This window comes from Manduca sexta, chromosome 9 (genome assembly GCF_014839805.1).
Source record: "Manduca sexta isolate Smith_Timp_Sample1 chromosome 9, JHU_Msex_v1.0, whole genome shotgun sequence".
NCBI lineage: Eukaryota > Metazoa > Arthropoda > Insecta > Lepidoptera > Sphingidae > Manduca > Manduca sexta.
The window spans coordinates 6,564,605-6,584,971 of NC_051123.1; the positions used below are offsets into that span (position 1 = coordinate 6,564,605).

A 20,367-nucleotide genomic window follows, 5' to 3' on the forward strand; every position below is an offset into this window, starting at 1 on the left:
CGCTTACAAACCACCCGCCCGGCATGCTCATCTCGTCATTCAATTGCGATAAATAAAAATCAGACAAGGTTGCCAATAACAAGTTAATCAATACGTGGACATTGTATAGGTATCAGATATCTAAACATACCAAAAATAAAGATTTTTTTGCTCCGGCAATACAGAATCTACGTTATATTTTCATAGCTGGTTGTATAAACCATAGTGTAAGTAACACTCAGAATAAATAGCATACTACGTACAAGTATAAACTGTCTATCGTTATGATTCATAATATTGCACAATTTTGATATTACTGCAGTTCCTAGTATCGAAGAGTATTAGATAAGTATTTTTAGAACGAATTGGATCCCGTTTATGAGGTAAGAATTATTTAAATATTTATAATTATTCTATAATTTGAAACAAATGCAAAATTTTGTAAACGTACGCAGGTAAGTACATACTACATAAGTTTACGCGTATGTAACCATAACAAATACCATTCGGCCCTCGGCATACCGTCGGCCCTCTCAAGTGTAATTAAGTGCAAATCACCAAACACAAGTTAAAAACCTTCTCGAGCTATTACGTATTTTCTACGTATTTCATGTGTTGTCCTAAGTTGTTGTACTTATATAAAATATTTATGCGTATAATATTGAAAAACTAGGAGTTTGTACATTAAAAAAAAGTAATAAAATCGAAAGGGGATAGCTAAAGAAGAGTAATAGAACATAATATAGGGAATTTTACAATGCTTTTCTATTTATCTGTTTGTTTATACAAATCCGAAATTAATGAACGGACTTTCATGTAATTTTCAAAGGTGGATTTAATATAAGTCGGAGCTGAACATAGGCTTTGTTTCAATGATATCTGATTTCGAGTTATCTACACGTACGGAATCGCATAGAATCATACGATCATACATACACTCTGTACGTATATTGTATACACATACAGAGTGGATTGTTGAGATGAGGAAGCAAGGACAGCTTTTTTAATCGCTGTAACTACATACAAGAAATTTCTTACGAAACTGTTTATCACTTATCGTTTTTAAATATAATATTTTCCTGTATGTTGCTTCGCCAATTTCCGACAGCGTAACATGCCGTACTTTTTTACAAAACTCGAGATAAATTTTGCTCATATGACGTTAACTCAGGATTATATCTATGTACGAAATCTCATACAATCCCAATGTCTATTAATGACTACGGGGTAATAAACATCCAAACATGGTCGTAAATATTCAATTTATAATACTCATCATGGCCCCTTTTTGAAACGAATTACCGATGTCATAATTACGATATTATACAATTATTATGTAGGGTACATTCGGCATGACCGGACACAGGTCAGGCGCAGGACCAACGGCTTTACGTGGTTTCCGAGGCAAGGGGGTATCACACCGCCAACTTCCTGACTCCGAGCTGTGACTGAGTAATTTTTAAGACGGAAATCCCAGTCACAGTTATATTGGACCGACGCGGGATTCGAACCCAGGACCTCAACGCGGTATTCGTGCTCGTAACCTATACAATTCCAACGATGCCACCGAGGCTGACAACAGTAGAAATACATTACCCATAGACAAGATCGGACAATCACAGGATAAGTTCGGACTACATAGGTAACGCTTCTAAAGCTGGTATAATAAGGTCTACAAAACTAAGTGGAAGTTCTTGGTCGTAGCATCACATGCGGCATACAGGGTGGCGGAAAAATAAACAACGTTGCCGTCGGTATCTAGTTAATTAATTAAAAAATTGTTTCGCGGCATTTTTGCGTTATACGATTTTTTATCATGACGAAAGAACGGCTCCCATTCTCATAAAATGCAGTTGTCGGCTGCCATTTTGTTTTCTTATTGCAGGATAACAACAAGGGTAAGCTAACCGATTTCTGCCAACAAATAACATTACCTAGTTCAGTATAAATAATATCGCTTTATCTAAGTACTTGAGCATTAGAATACTATGAATCATTATCTTGGCGTGGAAGGATGACTATACTATTACTCGTAACTTTGATAATTCTTGATTTTATAAAACTATTTAAACTGTAAATACTTTAAAATCGTAAATCACAACAGTCAACACTAGTCAGCATACACATTCCCACGACCCAATGTTCGACCATAGCGTTTTGTATTGAACACACAAATGAATTCACTTTTTATTTTTATAAAATATATGTATATATATACAGTAGATTCCGGTTATAACGACGGCCAAGGGACCGGTGATATTACGTCGAAATAACCAGAAATCGTACTAAACAATCAATTTTTAATAATCGCATATTTAATACATTTTAAGGCGATCAGCAGACAAAAAGAGACATGTAAAAATAGCATACACGCGCAAATAAGGAACTGTAGTATAATAAACAGTCTCATTAGTCCGCGATGCAAAGTGGGTACACAGGACGGAAATAGCTTTTATTATTTTTCAATTCCATTTGTTTGTTAACACGTCAACGCACGTCGTATAACCGGGCAATTGTGTGGAATTACGTCGTTAAAAGCAGTCGGCCGTTATAAGCGGAGTCGTAATAGACGGATGTACTTTAAAAGTGATTCAGTATTAAAACCAAACATGCCTATAGTTACGTCACTCGCAACGGATGGTTGTTATATGTAGTCGTACTACACTTTATATATATATATATATATATATATATACAGTGTAGTCCGTTTATATATATAAACAGATATAATCCTGTAACCTAATCTATCAATAGAATTTACCTACTGCTACAAATTTAAAGGAATAAACGGTTTTTTTTCAGTACACCAAAATGATTCCACTGGAACTAGATGGTGACAATTTGGGAGAGAAACATCAACTTTATAACAGATTGTTAAAGGAGGCTCTCATTAAAAAGAATATAAAATTAACACCTAACTTCAAGGAGTGTGGAGACATTGAAAATCTCCTGAAAATCGACGTTGCTTGCATAAATAAAAATGTTAATTTTATCCTTGAAGTGCTCAAATGCGAAGATATGTTATATGTTTCAAGAGTGGTGAAACGAAGCACTTGGCTGATAACTGAACCCGAACACGCGCATATAATCAACATAGACTATCTAAAAACACATATATTCCCTTATATGACAACCAGAGCGATCAACAAACTAATGCTCAGTATAAGGATTCATATAAAAGACGAAAAAAGAGCAGACCAATTCTTTGAATACGAAGCGCAGAAGAATAATATGGAAAAGGCCCTGAAATGGTTACCGCAGTGTTCAATGCCTTTTATAGAACGAACTGTTGCAAAACATACAGAGCTTATATCATTACATTTAAATAAACGTTTATGTGAGAGGTCTATCACGGCGCTGGAAGTGTACATAAACCATAATAACCAATACTTGCATCCAAGTTCCTTAACAAACACACTGTTTTTAACATACAATAATACTGAAAGATATTTGAACATTATAGAAAAACTGTATTATATACCTAGTTTTGGGCGTAAACATACCAAGGTTTTAATGAAAGTGTGCCCTCAAAAAATTTTAAATAATTTTGAAAAATTTTTGGGCCACATCGATTACGCTACTTGTGCGAAATATATGAAAAGAGAAGATATCAAATCGTTTTTGTTAAAACAAGCAAGTAACGAAAAAGTAAACTACCGCTTTCTTAAATACTATTACATCAAGCATTTTCTTCAGCGATTGCCTAAAGAAAGTCAATTGGAACTTATAATACAATTAAAGTTCATTAGCACTAAAACATCTGGTACACTTAGAAAGGAAGATAATAATGCACATAAAAGCGCGTCCAATTACGAATGGACACTTCTGAAAAATGATTATGAATGGTATAAAATAGCTCCTTTTGATGTAGCTTTTCGTCATATAAAAAAATTAATACGAACTAAATCCTCACCTGTTGAGAGAAATTCAATGCTAGCCACTATTTTATATTGCGCTGGTAATAACAGTAAGAATATACATACTTTGCTAAAATATTACTATGAAAACCATATAAACGAACCACTTAGGTTCAAGGTACAATTTATAGAAGGAGTATTAAAAAATTTGGATGTTCTTAAAAACAAAGAAATTTGGTCGATTATAAATCGATTGTTCTGTAGTATGGAAGTGTATAATGAGTCTACTAATGATAACATCCAAAAAATTATTGATGTTATTATAATTTATAATGCTATAAATAAAATACCGAATTTGAAAATTATTGAAGACAAATTTTCATTTAGCACTTTAAAGGAATACAAAAACAAACTATTGCCAACTGAAAGGGAAAATGTTTTTGAATATCTATTTAACAATGTGCAAAAAAAAATGGAAAATATATCTATTACAGAAGAGATATGTTACAATGAGTTAGTTACATTAATGAATAATATTCTCGAGCTACTTAATGATTGGGAAAAGAAGTTAGATGATTATCCATTTATCATTAAGAAAATAAAGGAGTTGATTGCAATTAAACGAGAAAAATTATGGGACTCAGATTTATCGACTCTCTATCATGTCAATAAAATATGGCGAAAATACTTGTTCGAAGAATCAATTATCCTATCGCCTTCGGAGTCAGTATGCATCAACGCTCTTAAGCATGGCCCGAGTCTATTATCACGTTACAAGAATGAAATACAGGATTTGTTTTGTAATAATTCTATGCCTTTGAAAACTGTCTTCAATAAACTACGCATATACTGGCCGCTCTCTTTAACTTCTGAATGGAGCAATTTCTACTTCCAACAACTAGATAATCCGAATAAACATAAAACTGCAATTAAAGTATTAATGATAATTCTCCCACCAGACCAACTAGAAGACTTTATTATAAAATACGCACCGGAAAACACTAAAATTAACTGGGGCGCAATAAATGAGCTGAGCGTCAGTTTAAGAAAATATGCTGCGAAGAATATGCATTTATCAAGACCCTTATTGGCACCTGAAATGGTCTTGCTCTACGCCAAAGGGGATTACTTGCAATATTGTGTTCCCGCATTGAATTCTATTTTATCAAGTATTAGCAGCAATCACAGTGGCCCAATCGTACAAAAGTTACTAACTGCTCCTGTGTCTCTACAAAAATATGGTATCCGTTTAGCGTTTTCCAGGCTTGGATCGAAAGATCTAAAGCTACTGTTCTCGAAAATGTGGTTATCAACCACCAACGCTACTATACGCGCCATCATATTCCAAAAAACGCACGACTTTTTATGTAATAACACAAACATAGACGACTCAGAGGACATGTGGGAATTATTAGGTAATTTTATCAACAATTTATCGCATATGGAAAATAAAAATATATACAAGTTATTAGGCGAAGTAATGAAAATGCCTTACAATGTTAGAGGGAAGTTTTACATGAAAAGTTATAGTTTTCTAAATTCTATGCCCTTTGATGATTATATTCAAGGCATAATAAATGAACTAATCAAAAATACACCTAATGTTGTGAACCAAATAGATATAGAATACATCGCAGATACAATGTTTCAAAGTGTCAACGAAACTTTTGACAAAAGCATATGTACATTACTAAATGTATTTACAACGAAAACACTATTTTGCAAAGATGAAGAAACGCAACTAAGAAATTACGAAAGAATTATAGTTCCTTTAATGGACCGCCAATTACCTTTTTGGGATGTGAAATATGAAAATCAAAAATATGTACAATTTAATATAAAACGATTACTGAATTCTTTCATCTCAAACTTGAAATACGTTTTATTAGACCGAAATAAAGTTATTCCGGTCAAAATATTCACGAATATACTAAACAAACTTGAAAATTCTTTATCATCTAAAGAAAATTATGTTTTCATAACATCTTGGAAACTTCTTACTTTCTATATTGAATTAATAAACACACACAGATCTTCCTTTCCTTTTGTCGAGATCGATGAAACAGATGATATAGTCACAGATGTTAACTACAATCTATACAAGAATATAGAAGACAAATGGGATGAACTTTTTAGAGCAGTTATTCCTTTCTTTGCAAAAGTTTGTACCGATAATCTACACGTAGATGTACAAAGATATTTTCCTTTAATACACGTATTGTATGGACAGGCCGTAATAAATGTTGTATCTGGTCTGAATCAATGTCATCAACATTATCTTCTATTTAAGCGTATGCTGACTATTGACAAATCACTTGAAAACTGCTTTATAATTATCAAATACTGCTCGATATATCCACATGATGGACAAGAATCGAATCTGGATGAAATACGAAGTATGCTGGAATCACATACATCCCCAGAGATAAAACTTCATTGTATAGAAAAATTCACTGTTGTAGATCATGAAAATATAAAAAAACAGGAGAAGTAGTAAAGAGGCTCCATTGCTCCGTAGTTTCCCTTGCATTGAGAAAAATGAACAAAAATATGCGGATCAGTCGGATCCAGGATATTCAAAAGTTTTATGACAAATGTCTTTAATGGTTGTATGCTGTTCCAATTTTCATATCAAATAGTATAAAGCAAATAATGACGTTAATACAATTTTGCATTATCAATTACCTACATATCTATATACATAAAAGATAGTCGTGTTAGTTACACTATTTATAACTTAAGAACGGCTGTACCGATTTAGCTGAAAATTTGTGGGGAGGTCGCTTTTTACTATTATATAAAGCTGAAGAATTTGTTTGTTTGTTTGAAAGCGCTAACCTCAGGTACTACTGGTTCTAATTGAAAAATTGGTGTGTTTATTTACTTCATATCTGACATTTTTATTTAAAGCTTATTTTGAGCCACCACAATTTGCCCCGCAATAAAAATTGACGAAAATTTTACTCTAAGATATTGTAATGAAAAAAAATCAATATGTACGATTTTTGTTAATTTTATTCCTTTCGTTAATAAATATGCTGCAATTAAGTTAAAGATTTTTCAATATATTCCTTCGCAAAACGGTTTGATAAAGGTTTTAAAATTAAAAACTATTAAAAGTATTTTTGTTGCTTAAAATTTATTAAAGTACTTAGATCGACGATAAAGGAAGTCACTAGACATATTTATCTACATCATGGATCTAGTTCTTCCACTATATTACAGAAAAATCCAAAGGCTAAGTTCTAAGGGCGGCAGGCATCGAATTCACATTTCCTCTAGTATTCCGAGTTTTTACAGGGCAAATCACGTGAAAATCAAGTGATTCTGTGTTTTTCTGCACTGTTGTAGCGCTCATTTTTATATGAATTCCTCCATTAAAATTGTATTAATTGAAGCTTATATTAAAAGCAAAGATGAAATTCAGTAACCTTCTACGATTATTATTGTTATTAGTGTACTGTGAATCTGAGTACTTAATAAACAAAATATATTTTTATAAATACGAAAGTTTCTAAAGATGTTTAAATGCTTGTAAAAATAAACTTACGGATAAACAGTTAAATATTCATTCTAGGGGTATATAAAGTAGGACTTTTATTCCCGGCCGATGTTCCCAGCAATATCTTTTACGCATGAGGAGTCATGAACTATGCCTACAATAGATACAATTATTCAAAATGAAACTCGACCATAGAATAAACATTCTGTACCACAAACATGAAACTCATGTGCACTTTTCTCGAATCAATGCAATTCAATTCAATTTTTAAATTGTGGCTCCATCGTTGGCATTCTTGAATCAAAACCAAAGAGAATTATAATATATATGGATCAAAACATATAGTAAAAGAAATTAACTGTTTTTTTTTTCAGTATTGACATCAAAATGATTCCACTGGAACTAGATGGTGACAACCTGGGAAGAAAACATCAACATTATAACAGACTGTTGAAGGAGGCTCTCACTAAAAAGGATATAGAATTAACACCTAACTTTAAGGAGTGTGGAGACATTGAAAATCTCCTGAAAATTGACGTTGCTTGCATAAATAAAAATGTTAATTTTATCCTTGAAGTGCTCAAATGCGAAGATATGTTATATGTTTCAAGAGTGGTGAAACGAAGCACGTGGCTGATAACTGAACCCGAACACGCGCATATAATCAACATGGACTATCTAAAAACACATCTATTCCCTTATATGACAACTAGAGCTATTAACAAACTAATGCTCAGTATAAGACTTCATATAAAAGATGAAAAAAAAGCGGAAGAGTTTTATTATTACGAAGAGAAAAAAAATGGAGATAAGGCATTGAAATGGTTACCATATTGTTCTTTACCTTTCATTGAGCAGGTCGTTGCAAAACGCAAAGATCCAATAGAAGGAGTTTTATTGAAACGTTTATGTGAAAAGTCTATCAGCGTGCTGGAAATTTCAATAAATAATTGTCATTACTATTACAACTACGAAAACACTTTAAAAGCGACGCTTTTTTTAATACACAATAATGCTGAAAGGTACTTAGACGCAGTAGAGAAACTGGAATCATACCAAATACCTGCTTTTGGACGTAAATATACCGAAGTCTTAATGAAAGTATGTCCCCAAAGAATACTTAATAATTTTGAAAAATTGTCGCCCCGCATTGATTATGCAACTTGTGCGAAATATATGAAAAAGGAAGATATAAAACCGTTTTTATTGCAACAAGCAGGTAATCAAAAAATGAACAAATTCCTTAAATATTATGTTAAGTATTTTCTACAGCACTTGCCTAAAGAAGATCGATGTGAATTTACAAGACAATTAATGTTCATCAATCATGAAAAGTCTCTATTGCCCGGTAAGATAGAACGTGATCATATGCCAGAGAGTGAAACTAATAGGGCATGGACAAACCCCAAAAATGTTTACGATTGGTATCAATGTGTTCCTTTCGATGTCACTTTTCATGATCTAAAAAAACTACTACAAACTGAATCCTCGCCAGGTGAGAGAAATTCAATGTTGACAATTCTTTTATATTGCGCTGGCAATGACATTAAAAATATACATACTTTGCTGCAATATTACAATGAGAAACATATAAATGAGCTATTTCAGTACAAGATAAATTTTATAAAAAATGTGTTAAAATATGTAGATGTTATCAATGACAACGAAACTTGGTCAATTTTAAATCGGTTGTTTCACAGTATGGATGTTTATATAGAATCTAGCAATAATGTCCAAGTATGTGTCGAAATTATTTTAATATATAATGCCTTACATGATATACCAAATCCAAAAGTTGTTGAAAACAAATTTTTATTTAGTACTTTAAAAGTTTACGAAAACAGACTAATACCAGTTGAAAAAGAAAAGGTCTTTAAATATCTGTACAATCATTTACTAGAAAAAACAAATAAGATAACCATTACTAGTGAATCATGTTTCAACGAACTAGTTACTTTAATAAGAAAATATCTAGAGCTCCTTAATGATTGGGAAAAGAAATTAAATGATTATCCATTGATCATTAACAAAATAAAGGAGTTGATTGCAATTAAAAGAGAAAAATCATGGAACTCAGATTTATCGTTGCTTTATCATGTTAATAAAACATGGCGAAAGTACTTGTTTGAAGAATCTGTTTTATTATCCCCAACGGAATCAGTATGCATCAATGCTCTTAAACATGACCCGCGTCTGCTTTCATGTTATGAAGACCGAATAGATAAATTACATAGTTCCGTATCTTCAAGCACTTTCTTAAATAAAATACGCGTGTACTGGCCAATTTCTTTAACTACTGAATGGAAAAAATTCTATTTACGACAACTAGATAATCCCAGTAAACAGAAAATTGCAATTAAATCTTTAATGAGAATTCTCCCTCAAGATGAACTAAAAGCCCTTATTATAAAATACGCACCGGAAGACACCAAAATTAACTGGGGCGCAATAGATGAAGTTCACATTAATTTAAAAAAATATGTTGCGATGAATATGTATGTATCAAGACCCTTACTGTCAGCGGAAATGGTTTTGCTATACGCCAAAGGCGATTACTTACAATACTGTATTCCTTCTTTAAATTCAATTTTATCAAATCTTAGCAACCATCAAAGTGCTTCAATTATACAGAAGTTACTAACTGCACATGTCACTCTACGGAAATATGGTATCCGGTTAGCGTTTTCTAAGCTAGAATCGAAAAATCTAATTCCACTGTTTTCGGAGGCGTGGAAAGCAACAAACAAGTCAAGTATACGTGTCTTTTTATTGCAAAAAATATATGATGCCTTATGTAATGAGACCAACATTGACATGTCCGAAGAATTATGGGAATTATTAAGTTATTTCATCGATAATTTATCGTCTAAAGACTATAAAAAGATATACGATTTACTAAAGGAAGTATCAAAAGTGCCTTACACGGTTAGAGGAAAGTTTTTTATGAAAAGCTATGCTTTCTTTAAATCTATGCCAGCTGATGATCTTATTGGGTATAAAATGAAACATCTTATCGACTTTGTACCTGATGTTGTAAATCAATTAGATACAGAAATGATAGTAAATGTCATGTGGAAAGATGCCCAAGAAACTTTTGACAAAAAGATATGTGAAATTCTCGATGTATTCACAACCAATGCACTTTTTTGTGAAGATGAAGAAACGCAAATTAGAAATTACAGAAAAATACTAGCTCCTTTAATGGATCGCCATTTGCCTAAATGGGATATAAAACATGATAACCAAAAGTATGTGCCATATAATATGGTAAATTTACTGCATTCATTCATGTCAAAATTAAAAAATGTATTTTTAGACCCGAATCTAGTTATTCCAGTTAAAATGTTTAAAGATATACTAAGCAAAATTGAAAATTCCTTAATAGCTGAAGAAAATTATGTTTTCATAACAACTTGGAAACTTCTAACTTCCTTTACTGAACTAGTGAATACGCATAGACCTTCCATTGGTTATGTTGAGATGGAACAAACTGATGAGGTTTTGGATACACGAGTTGGCTATAAACGATATAAATATTTAGATGAAAAATGGGATGAACTTTTTGCAAAAATAATTCCAACCTTTGCAAAAGTTTGTAGCGATAACTTACAAATAGATATAGAAAAATATTTTCCATCAATATACACATTGTTTGGACAAGCTGTGACAACTGTTATATATAAGTTCGATCCAGATTATGCTAATTATATGTTCTATAAGCATATGCTAACTATTAATAAGTCAAAGGAAAACTACTTAATGGTGCTTGAGTACAGCACCGTATATGCACCTGAGGGAAAAGAAGAAATTCTGGATGAAATACGTAGCTTACTGGAGTCGCACCCCTCGTTAGAGGTCAAATTACATTACGCCGAAGAATTTAATATTTTAGATATTACAACTTTATCCCAATATACCTATTAAATTATAGGGATTCTAAAATCAGTGTTTAATTGTTGCACTAGATAATAAACCTAATAGCGCACGCAGCACAATAGACTGACCAAGTCAAAATAATTTGATCGTTGAGAAACTGCAAATAAACATTTTGAGAGTCATGATTTGCATTACAAAATGGGATGTAACCGAAACACAATAAAGATGTAACGTACAAATAGTTATGAAATGATTACATACACACAAACGTGTTTTATCCCCGAAGTGAAAAGCAGAGGCGCAACTATGGCACCCACTCTTCCCTATGTGTATTCCATCCCACGATGTGATAGGAGACGAACCTATTTCCATATCAGGCACAAATTCTAGTCTACGGGCTCATGCTGAGTAGAAAAACCTAACACCGGATCCAGGTCCAGATCCTACCCGATCAGGGAAACGAACCCAAAACCTCAGCACTGCAGTCGTATCGTAATTATTGATACGAAAATAAGTTTTTGACGAATTTTGTTCTATTTATCACACTTCAATAGGGTTCAAAATTATATTCATGATTCATGTCTTTACCATCAAAATGTAATGGCCATCTATATTCGGTGATATATTTTGTAATAAATCTTTACTTTATTAAATATGTTAGTATATTAGTGTTATATTATATTAATGTTATGTTTTCAAGTGTATAAAATGTTAAAATCTTTTCTACCAGGCTTATTTATTAATCATTCACTCGCCTTACATTCCTCTTATTATCGGATACATAAAGATTTCACTTTTTAGTAATAATCCCTGTTAAAAGTAAATAGACCGATATAGTTGTAATTTGAAAATCGGAGTACAATTAATTATAAAAAAAAATAGAAAGATAGATGACATTAATAACCTCTGTGTGCTCAACTCATTTTGGACCTAGTCTGTAACACCAGTATTCATAAACGTTACTTATCCAAGGACGGAGCATTGCTGTGATAATAAGTCTGTTTCTCAGTTTTGTTTATCTGATAGCCAACTAGATTAAAGTTTTATCTCGATATTAGCCAATCACAGAGGCCCTACGTCTACGCACTGCGAAGGCTGCCATGCCGTTAACACAAAGAAACAGACTTATTATCACAGCAATGCTCCGTCCTTAGATAAATAACGCTTATGAATACGGGCGTAAATGTGTAAGTCTATTTTTGAGCGTAGGATAAGTGCATGGTTTATCAAGCAATTGATATGTACCTTGAGTTGACACTTGAACTATTGGAACTACCTGCAAGAAATTCTTAATTTACCGTACACCCGACGATGCGAAGACATCGATCGGTGTCTATCTCCAGATTCTGTTAAGATACAGGTGCAGACTTCCCATGGAAGGCTAGTTGCCAAAAATGGACACAGATAGACTCTACAAGTAATATGAAAGGTACTATTTTGGTAAAAAAAAAGAAACATATTAATGGCAAACTTATTTTATTGCCTGTACATTTACAACTAACGATTATTTAATGTATTCATCATTTTTAATTAGATCGCCTATGTGTATAGATAAAGAATCTACAGGGTCATGTAAAAACTCATTCAGACAAACTAACTTGATCCTTGAAAAACATGTTTCAAGAGTCTATACTTCAAAGAAAAACACAGGGACTGCAACTAAAACAGTAGTTTGACTGTATGTATACTTAATATTTTTTTTTACTTTTAAGTCAGCTGCAGACTAAGAGTTAAGTTATTTTTACTTATCTCGCATAGCTGAGGTTATTTTTTACACTTATTACAGTTTACAGCCTGCACATAAGTATGAATAATTGTTACTTTAGCTATTCAGGATAAGCTTAACTAAGCTCTTGCTCTGCGAACAGCTTTTGCTTACATTACCTTACATTACGTATTTCCAATTTACAAGCCAAAGGACCTTCACCAATTTATAACGCAATGAATTCACAAATTAATGATACAATACTATGTTGTGAATGAATATTTAAATTTTTAGAACATTTTGTAAGTATATGCTTGAACACAAAATAATTAAAATCAAATACATTAAGGAATGATTGCACAAAACAATATAATTTTTTTACAACATTTATTGTATGTCATGCCATTGCACTTACAAAAATGTATATTATTTTGTATATTTTCTTATGGGATGATCTCAATCGTCAGTTCAGTCTATCAGACTACAAAAAGGAGGTATCGTGTTTGATACTTATCTCCAGTTGGGAATCAATATCAATAAGATATAGATTGAAATTAACCAAAGTTTATTACTTGACCAACGAGAGACGCGATATAATTTCCCTGATGATTGAAAATCAACCCTAAAACAATCAAGGTGTAAAAGTTAAACATAAACATCAAGTAAAACTGATAAAAACTGTAAAGCAGTTGCTATTTTGTTTCAACAATACAGTATAATGGGCGATACAGTCCACAGTCAAGCATTCCATCTTTGTCATATACTCAAAACTTAAATCTTGATTACGACGCCTTGCACTGTCACAACCAAGTTGTAATATACAATCAACAATCAACTGAATCTAGTAAGAAACAGTTCTTTATAAAATTCATCTACAAGATTGAATCTGCTAATAATATTATTAAGATCTATGTTTCTTAAAGTTAACTAGTATTGGAAAATGTATTATCAAATGAAACTAGGCGCAGCCAATCATCCAGCCTATTAGCAGTGTCCTTAGTTTTAAATAGTTACTGCCTCATAAGTAAGAATGATTGTTTTACTAAATTGTCAAACCAAATACAAACACTAATAAAAAATCTATTAGAAAAATTATAGATGAAACTCTTTACAATCTAATCTTATTGCGAAAAAGTACCATTCAAACACATTTGAAATTCTTTTATGGCTAAATTGGAATCATTGTGATCATCCATAACCTGCAAAGAAAAACATTATTTGGTAAAGTATACTTAATCAAATACTTAAATAGTGTAATGTATAATTAAGGATTTAACCAATAATATTCAAAAAATATATAGACCATGAAATAAAAAATGAATACTACTCACCAATGGATCCCGAGTTTACAATTAAAATCACTGCACAAAGCCCTAGTCCTCGTTTGCCGCCTCATCGGGTGCGGGCGTGTGCCATGTGAGCCTCTCCTCATAGAACTGTATGACGACCTGCGGACACCGGACGTTGGCTTGTTTTGCTGGCACCAAGTCAGCTTCATCCGTGCCTTGCCACTTCATTAGGAACATTAACTCGCCACTGCTGTCTGTGGCACCTGAAAATAAATATTTATTTTAAAATTAATTTCTTCCTGATTTAGTGCCATTATGCATGAGGTGTGGATATAAGGATATTCTTCATAAAATTTCCAGATCATGAAACACTGTGGGTGGATATCTTGGAATTTGGTTCTCCAAAGACAAAAAACATGTAAGAAATTCCCAGTTCTTCCTGTTCAAATATTAATAATATAAAAACATCTATTGCCAAAATTAAAAACTTAAAAAAAGACAATCTTATAAATAAAAAATGGCAAAAGGAAGTGGCTCTGCTTACTGCTGTCTGAGCTGTAAAACTCATCCAGCACTGGTTTTCAACCACTACTGGCCCCTTTCGTGGTAGGTAGGGTAAGGATATTAGGCCAAACTTGTAAACATGTGAAAAAACATACCAATAATTTTCTCTGGTTCCAAACCACGATCAAAGCCTGAAGTCTTTTTGTCGTCACTTTTTATTTTTTTAGCACCTTTAAGGTCTGGCGTCGCTGCCGATTTACGTTTTTTCGCATCCTTGTCAACCTTTATACTTTTTCCCTCTGTAAATACAGAATAAGTGCTAGTTTACTGACATGCACTGTAGAAATTATTATAATAAAAGTTACATAGTGTAAGACTTGCACACACAGACGCCTTTTCACCCTGAAGGGGTAGACAGATGCACTACTAGTACACCCATTTTCACCTTGTATATTCCGTTCGATCATGTGATAGACAGCGAGTCTAGCATCATATCGGCCACGAATTTCAGACTCTGAGCTGATATTGTGAATACATACCCAATATCACTTTGCATAACAGTTTCATAACAGGTTCATATCCCAGTGGATATGAACCAACCTCAGAATTGAAGAATGTATGATTGGAAATGTAAATTAAATAGTTTTTACCATTGAACAGTAGAAGAGGTTAAAAATAATGAACTAAACATCAAAGTAGACTGACTGGTTAAAATTAAATTCTTTTGGTGTTGGATAGCTCATTGATCATGGAAGGCTATAAGGCTATATACATCACACTGTGACCAATAAGAGCAATTTATTTTCACTAATAGGAAGCTAGATTACTCCTGATTGCTATTTTCATGCAGACACAGCTGCACGCAAAAGCTAATAAATCATAATATTCTTTTTAATCAATTTCAAATTCAGATATGAGAAATTTCAAATTCAGAAATTCAGATATATCAACAAAAAATGTATTAATAAAATACCAACCAGCCTCTTTCTTTTTCCTAGCTTCTTCAAAAGCCTGTATAAGATCTGGACAATCCAAGTTTTCTTCTGGCTCCCATGTGTTGTCCTCATCACTGTAACCTTTCCATTTTAGATAGTACTCCACCTATAATCACAAAACATAAATAAATGATTACCAAATCATTGTAAACTTGTTCATACATAATTTGAATATTGAGGGTATTACAAACTTTATGGTTTATTTTGTTGAACCCAAAACAAATATTGCAATTCATACAAATATTTATCCTAACGTAAAACTGTCTTTTTTTTATAAACTGGCTACATGATGGGTGTGTCACATAGTGACTTACAATACCTTCAAATTAGTAACAAGATAATTCAAGACTAGATGGACCACTCAAATAAATTTATGTATGTATAGACATGCACCAATAAAATATGATTCTGTTCCCTCTACTTACCCATCCAAGTGTAGGCTTAAAACTCAAACATGCAATATGAAATAACAAATTATTGAATCAAAAAATCCCTAATTTTGTGTGGGCTATACATATATCATCCACAATACCTGTAGTGAATAAAAGTTTTTTGTTACAAGTGTACTATTTTACTTATGGCAATCTTTAAACATGCATCAAACAGTATGTAAATCTAACAAAAGCAGTTTAAAATCAATTAATGCAATTAATTACCTTTCCGTTCCTCACACGGCGATCAAGCACCTTCTCCACAGAGAACTCTTCTTCACCTTCTGGCTCATTCTCCTTCTTCTTATCCGCCATATCTGGAATTACAAAGACAAAATTATTTTCCAAATGTAATAAATTTATACAAACCATTTACTAACTACAAGAAGCCACGGCTGTACAAATGCATCTCTTAATACTCATGCCGTCCTATGCCTTAAACATTAAATTACCTTTAGTTCCTTCTTCTAAGAGGGGCATTGTGAGAAAGAGTCACTGACTCAGTCCCGTTTCCACAATAAATTGCCCCGTATGGGTGTATCGGAAACTATGGGACTTAATGTTAACACCCAAACCTGGAACAAATATTGGTAAATTTGTTCCAATGCAATATTGCTGTATGTAAATTATATTTACCCACCCGTTTTCTAAAAGTATACAGTATGTATTGCTATTATATATTTGTAAAAATTAAAAATATACCATTGTATATTTTTAGCCCTTTTATTATTTTGTCTCCAAAGGCAAACAAGCAGGAATCCTGGTGGTAAGTAATCAGCGCCCGCCGTTCATAAATATTCCAAATACAAGAATAACAAACGATTTTCATGACCCATATACTTATTGGTGTTGGGTATCTCTGCTATCATTCAAGGCCTAAGGCAGTAGATGTTAGGAGAAATTACTTTATACATGTTTTGAATTAATATTCATGTGTCTGATTTTTAGTTAAAAGGCTCTAAAGTCTGCAAGCTTGTTTTCTTTTACAGATCTAACCTGTTCCAACATATATCAGCTATACAGAGTGGCATAAGCATTTAGAAAAGAATATAATTAGGTAAAAAAATTCCTTCAATGAAAACAGACTTTACCACTATAGTTTATTTCAAAAATCGAATATAAATTGTAATCATAAGTATCTTTTCCGAGTCGCAGGATATAGGTAGTCAATGCAGGTGTTTCTTATCTGTATTCCAATGCCATGATTGTACCTATTGATGTTATATCGTTTACATATAAGAGGATTCTATAAAATGCTACTATAAAATAAAGTTAATTATCAAACGCATAAGGAAAGTTAGTATAGTAGTTTTAACCAAAACAAAATAAATAATGTGTTCGCGTAATATATAGCGTCCCGCCATTTTGATTGTCTACATGACGAGCTCACCGGCAGGTATTAAGACAAATTATTTTGCCAACACCTTTATTCCCAACACTTTCACAAAGAAAATTGGCTACAAATATGTAAATTTACACTTTTTTTCACTTGCCTTTTATAAACTTCGAAACAAATAATTAGAAGCACAGACCAACAAATCAAAGTAATCTAACACAATGTTGTAATTTGTAACGCCGGCAGTGACCAAGATTGCCAGTTTTAATTTTCAAAAAATTACGCAAATATGCACAAAAATCAAAATTTTATAGAAAGGTACTGTTCTAGGCAGAATCAACCGCTACAGGCAAAACGGATATTAACCATCCTTTAATATCTTCTTATGTTTACGCAATTGTTACATTTAAATTAAACTATTTTACGGATTTAATAATTAACACCATATAAGTCCTGACCTTATTATTTGAACGAAAATACGTTAAGACATATTTTTTGTTATCGACTTGCTAAGCATGGTAATCTTCTATTTATCTATATATATTATAAAATAAAGTCCCCAAAAGCTGTCTGTCAGTATGTGATAGATTTTCTCAAATTCTACTTAACTGTTTTTTGTACGGTTTTACTAAAAGAATAACTTTCGCTCGCGGCTTCACCCGCGTGAAGAAGTTTTCCGGGATAAAGGCCCCACTATATATTTTCTGGAATAAAAAATACCTTATAAGGTCAGTCGGGGGAAGTGCGCCATAAAATGTTCATAGCTGGATTCAATGCAAAATAATTTCTTTTTGTGCTGACTTACGTATGTAACTTTATTAATTTAAGAATATTTGGTATTTGTGTTAACAACCTATAGCCATTCAAGGAAATCGGACCATAAATTAATAATATATTGCTCAAAGTAAAAAAAATGGAAGTAGGCGCACTTGCCTCCGGAAATGGGGTAAGTGCGCCTGTGTACAAAAAAAACGCCAATATGAAACATTATAAAGAAAACACTCATTTTAGTCCATAGAGAAATAGGTTTTACTCGCATTGCTCTTGGATAATTTTTAATCACTCAATATTATAACAAACTATGGCTGTCAAATCAAATTCGGGGTAAGTGCGCCATATATTTGTAAATCAAGGTTTCAAAACATTTTACAATTTCTTTTGCTATATTTAGGTATTAATATTAGAGTTTTATGTGCGGATATGTTGGAATAAAAAAATAGTAGCTCTAATACGAAATCCATTTTATTTCTAAAACCTAAAAAAGACATACAAAAATGTAGGAATTAACGATTTTGAATGCGTTATAACTCAATTACTTAGAATTTGACCTTATGATATGTTTTAGCTGCATTATACCCAGATAACGTGTCTGATCGAACTTTTGCAACCTCTTCACGTAAAGTTGCTCTAGACCAAGGTATTTCAGTTTTTCTTTTCTAAAAACGAACCATCTAAAACAAATATACGATGAATTAACTAATACGCCCTTTTATTTAAGCCGGCTCAAAACAAAATACCTTGAGTACAAAAAATTATACCGTTAAGTACTTATAACATTTTAATAATAATAATTCATATTAGTAATACATATTCTCAAAAAAGGTTGGTTATATATGTATCAGGGGCAAGTGCGCCATACGACTATTAACTGTGGCGCACTTGCCCTACTCGACAATTTTGAGGTTCATTTTTTCTCATTGCTGAAAAATCCTTTATTTTAGTATATATAAATAAAATTCAGGCAGGAAGTTAAAATAAAAGGTACTTTGTATTCACCTTACTGGTTTACAGAAATATGTTAAATATCTTGAAATATTTGATATTATATGTTACGGGGTCATCTCTGTTTACAGGTTTAAATGACACTTAAAATATAATTGCGAATAAATCGTATTAAAATGAACAGAGCCATTTATGTTTTTTAGTGGAACTGTATTTCAGTTAGTAGCATAGATATAAGATTGCGGTAATTGTATAACATCAATAGTCTTCGAATTTTTTAGGGCAGGTGCACTTACCCCGTCGGCGCACTTGCCCCACCTGACCTTAAGCTTTTCAGGGTCTGAAACTATCTCCATACCAAATTTCATAAAAATCCGTTCTGTAAATGTTAGGAAAATCGATAACATACAAACAGACAGAAAGGGGCACTTTATTTTATAATATGTATAGATAGTGCAATTCTTGACGAAGGTCTAGGTCAATAGTATATTGCGTTTTTATGTAAATTGTCTAAAATATTACGATTACCGTTGGTCCTCCTCCGCATCTGTCTGCCTGTCTAAACGCAATAAACTCAAAATTTACTCAACGGATTTCGATACAATTTAGTACGAAGATTTAGGCTTTGGTAAGGATATATGATTTTTATCCCTGGAAAATATATAGCAGGACTTTTATAACGGAAAACTCTTACACGTGGGCGAAGCCGCGAACAAAGGCTAGTTTTTACAATAATTTTTCTTTTGTAAAATTACATTGTAACCGGTAGATGTTTATTCTGGCGACATCTTAAGCAATACCTTATTTTATATTTAAAAAAAACTGAATAGTAATATTTCGTCTGGGCGTTAGATAATACTATGAGTGCTACTCATCTTTGCTGTACCATTTAGCTATAGCAGTACCAGATAATTTACATTTCCACTGATTATAAATAAATAAATGGACATTAATCTTCATTCTTTAATCGTTTATGGAAAACGCTAATTTAATTCATCATATTTTAATAATTGTAATAATGCAGAAAACTGTATTAAATACTCTTCTGACAACACTCTGAGCTAACGTATACAGATAATAAGCATTGTAAACACAGTTGAGTAAGGTAACCACAGATTATTTAGAGAACAAGTATAAAAGGCTTAAACACTACAACAGTCGCATAGACCGG

The 20,367-nt window shown here is 32.4% G+C and overlaps 2 protein-coding genes across 6 annotated transcripts; one reads left to right on the plus strand and one right to left on the minus strand.

Moving 5' to 3' along the window:
* The first annotated feature begins 168 nt into the window (after nucleotides 1-168).
* LOC115441313 lies at nucleotides 169-11,810 on the plus strand. 4 transcript variants are annotated; one of them, XM_030166049.2, is made up of 3 exons: nucleotides 169-362; nucleotides 2,782-5,251; nucleotides 7,713-11,810. In XM_030166049.2, exons 2-3 carry the CDS (start codon nucleotides 2,791-2,793, stop codon nucleotides 7,727-7,729), a joined length of 2,478 nt encoding a protein of 825 aa, XP_030021909.1. In that variant the 5' UTR covers nucleotides 169-362; nucleotides 2,782-2,790; the 3' UTR covers nucleotides 7,730-11,810. The 4 variants fall into 4 exon arrangements, with proteins under 4 accessions (XP_030021909.1, XP_030021907.1, XP_030021906.1 ...); XM_030166047.2 differs by lacking the exon at nucleotides 7,713-11,810 and having other exon boundaries at nucleotides 2,782-6,884; XM_030166046.1 differs by lacking the exon at nucleotides 2,782-5,251 and having other exon boundaries at nucleotides 174-362.
* An 863-nt stretch (nucleotides 11,811-12,673) lies between these two features.
* Nucleotides 12,674-17,822, minus strand: LOC115441315 (chromobox protein homolog 1). 2 transcript variants are annotated; one of them, XM_037436659.1, is made up of 7 exons: nucleotides 17,632-17,733; nucleotides 16,591-16,713; nucleotides 16,364-16,455; nucleotides 15,690-15,813; nucleotides 14,868-15,011; nucleotides 14,251-14,471; nucleotides 12,674-14,118 (listed from the first exon to the last, which is right to left on the minus strand). In XM_037436659.1, the coding sequence occupies exons 2-6, from the start codon at nucleotides 16,616-16,618 to the stop codon at nucleotides 14,293-14,295; spliced, it is 567 nt and encodes a 188-aa protein (XP_037292556.1). In that variant the 5' UTR covers nucleotides 16,619-16,713; nucleotides 17,632-17,733; the 3' UTR covers nucleotides 12,674-14,118; nucleotides 14,251-14,292. The 2 variants fall into 2 exon arrangements, with proteins under 2 accessions (XP_037292556.1, XP_030021911.1); XM_030166051.2 differs by lacking the exon at nucleotides 16,591-16,713 and having other exon boundaries at nucleotides 17,632-17,822.
* Nucleotides 17,823-20,367: the final 2,545 nt, after the last annotated feature.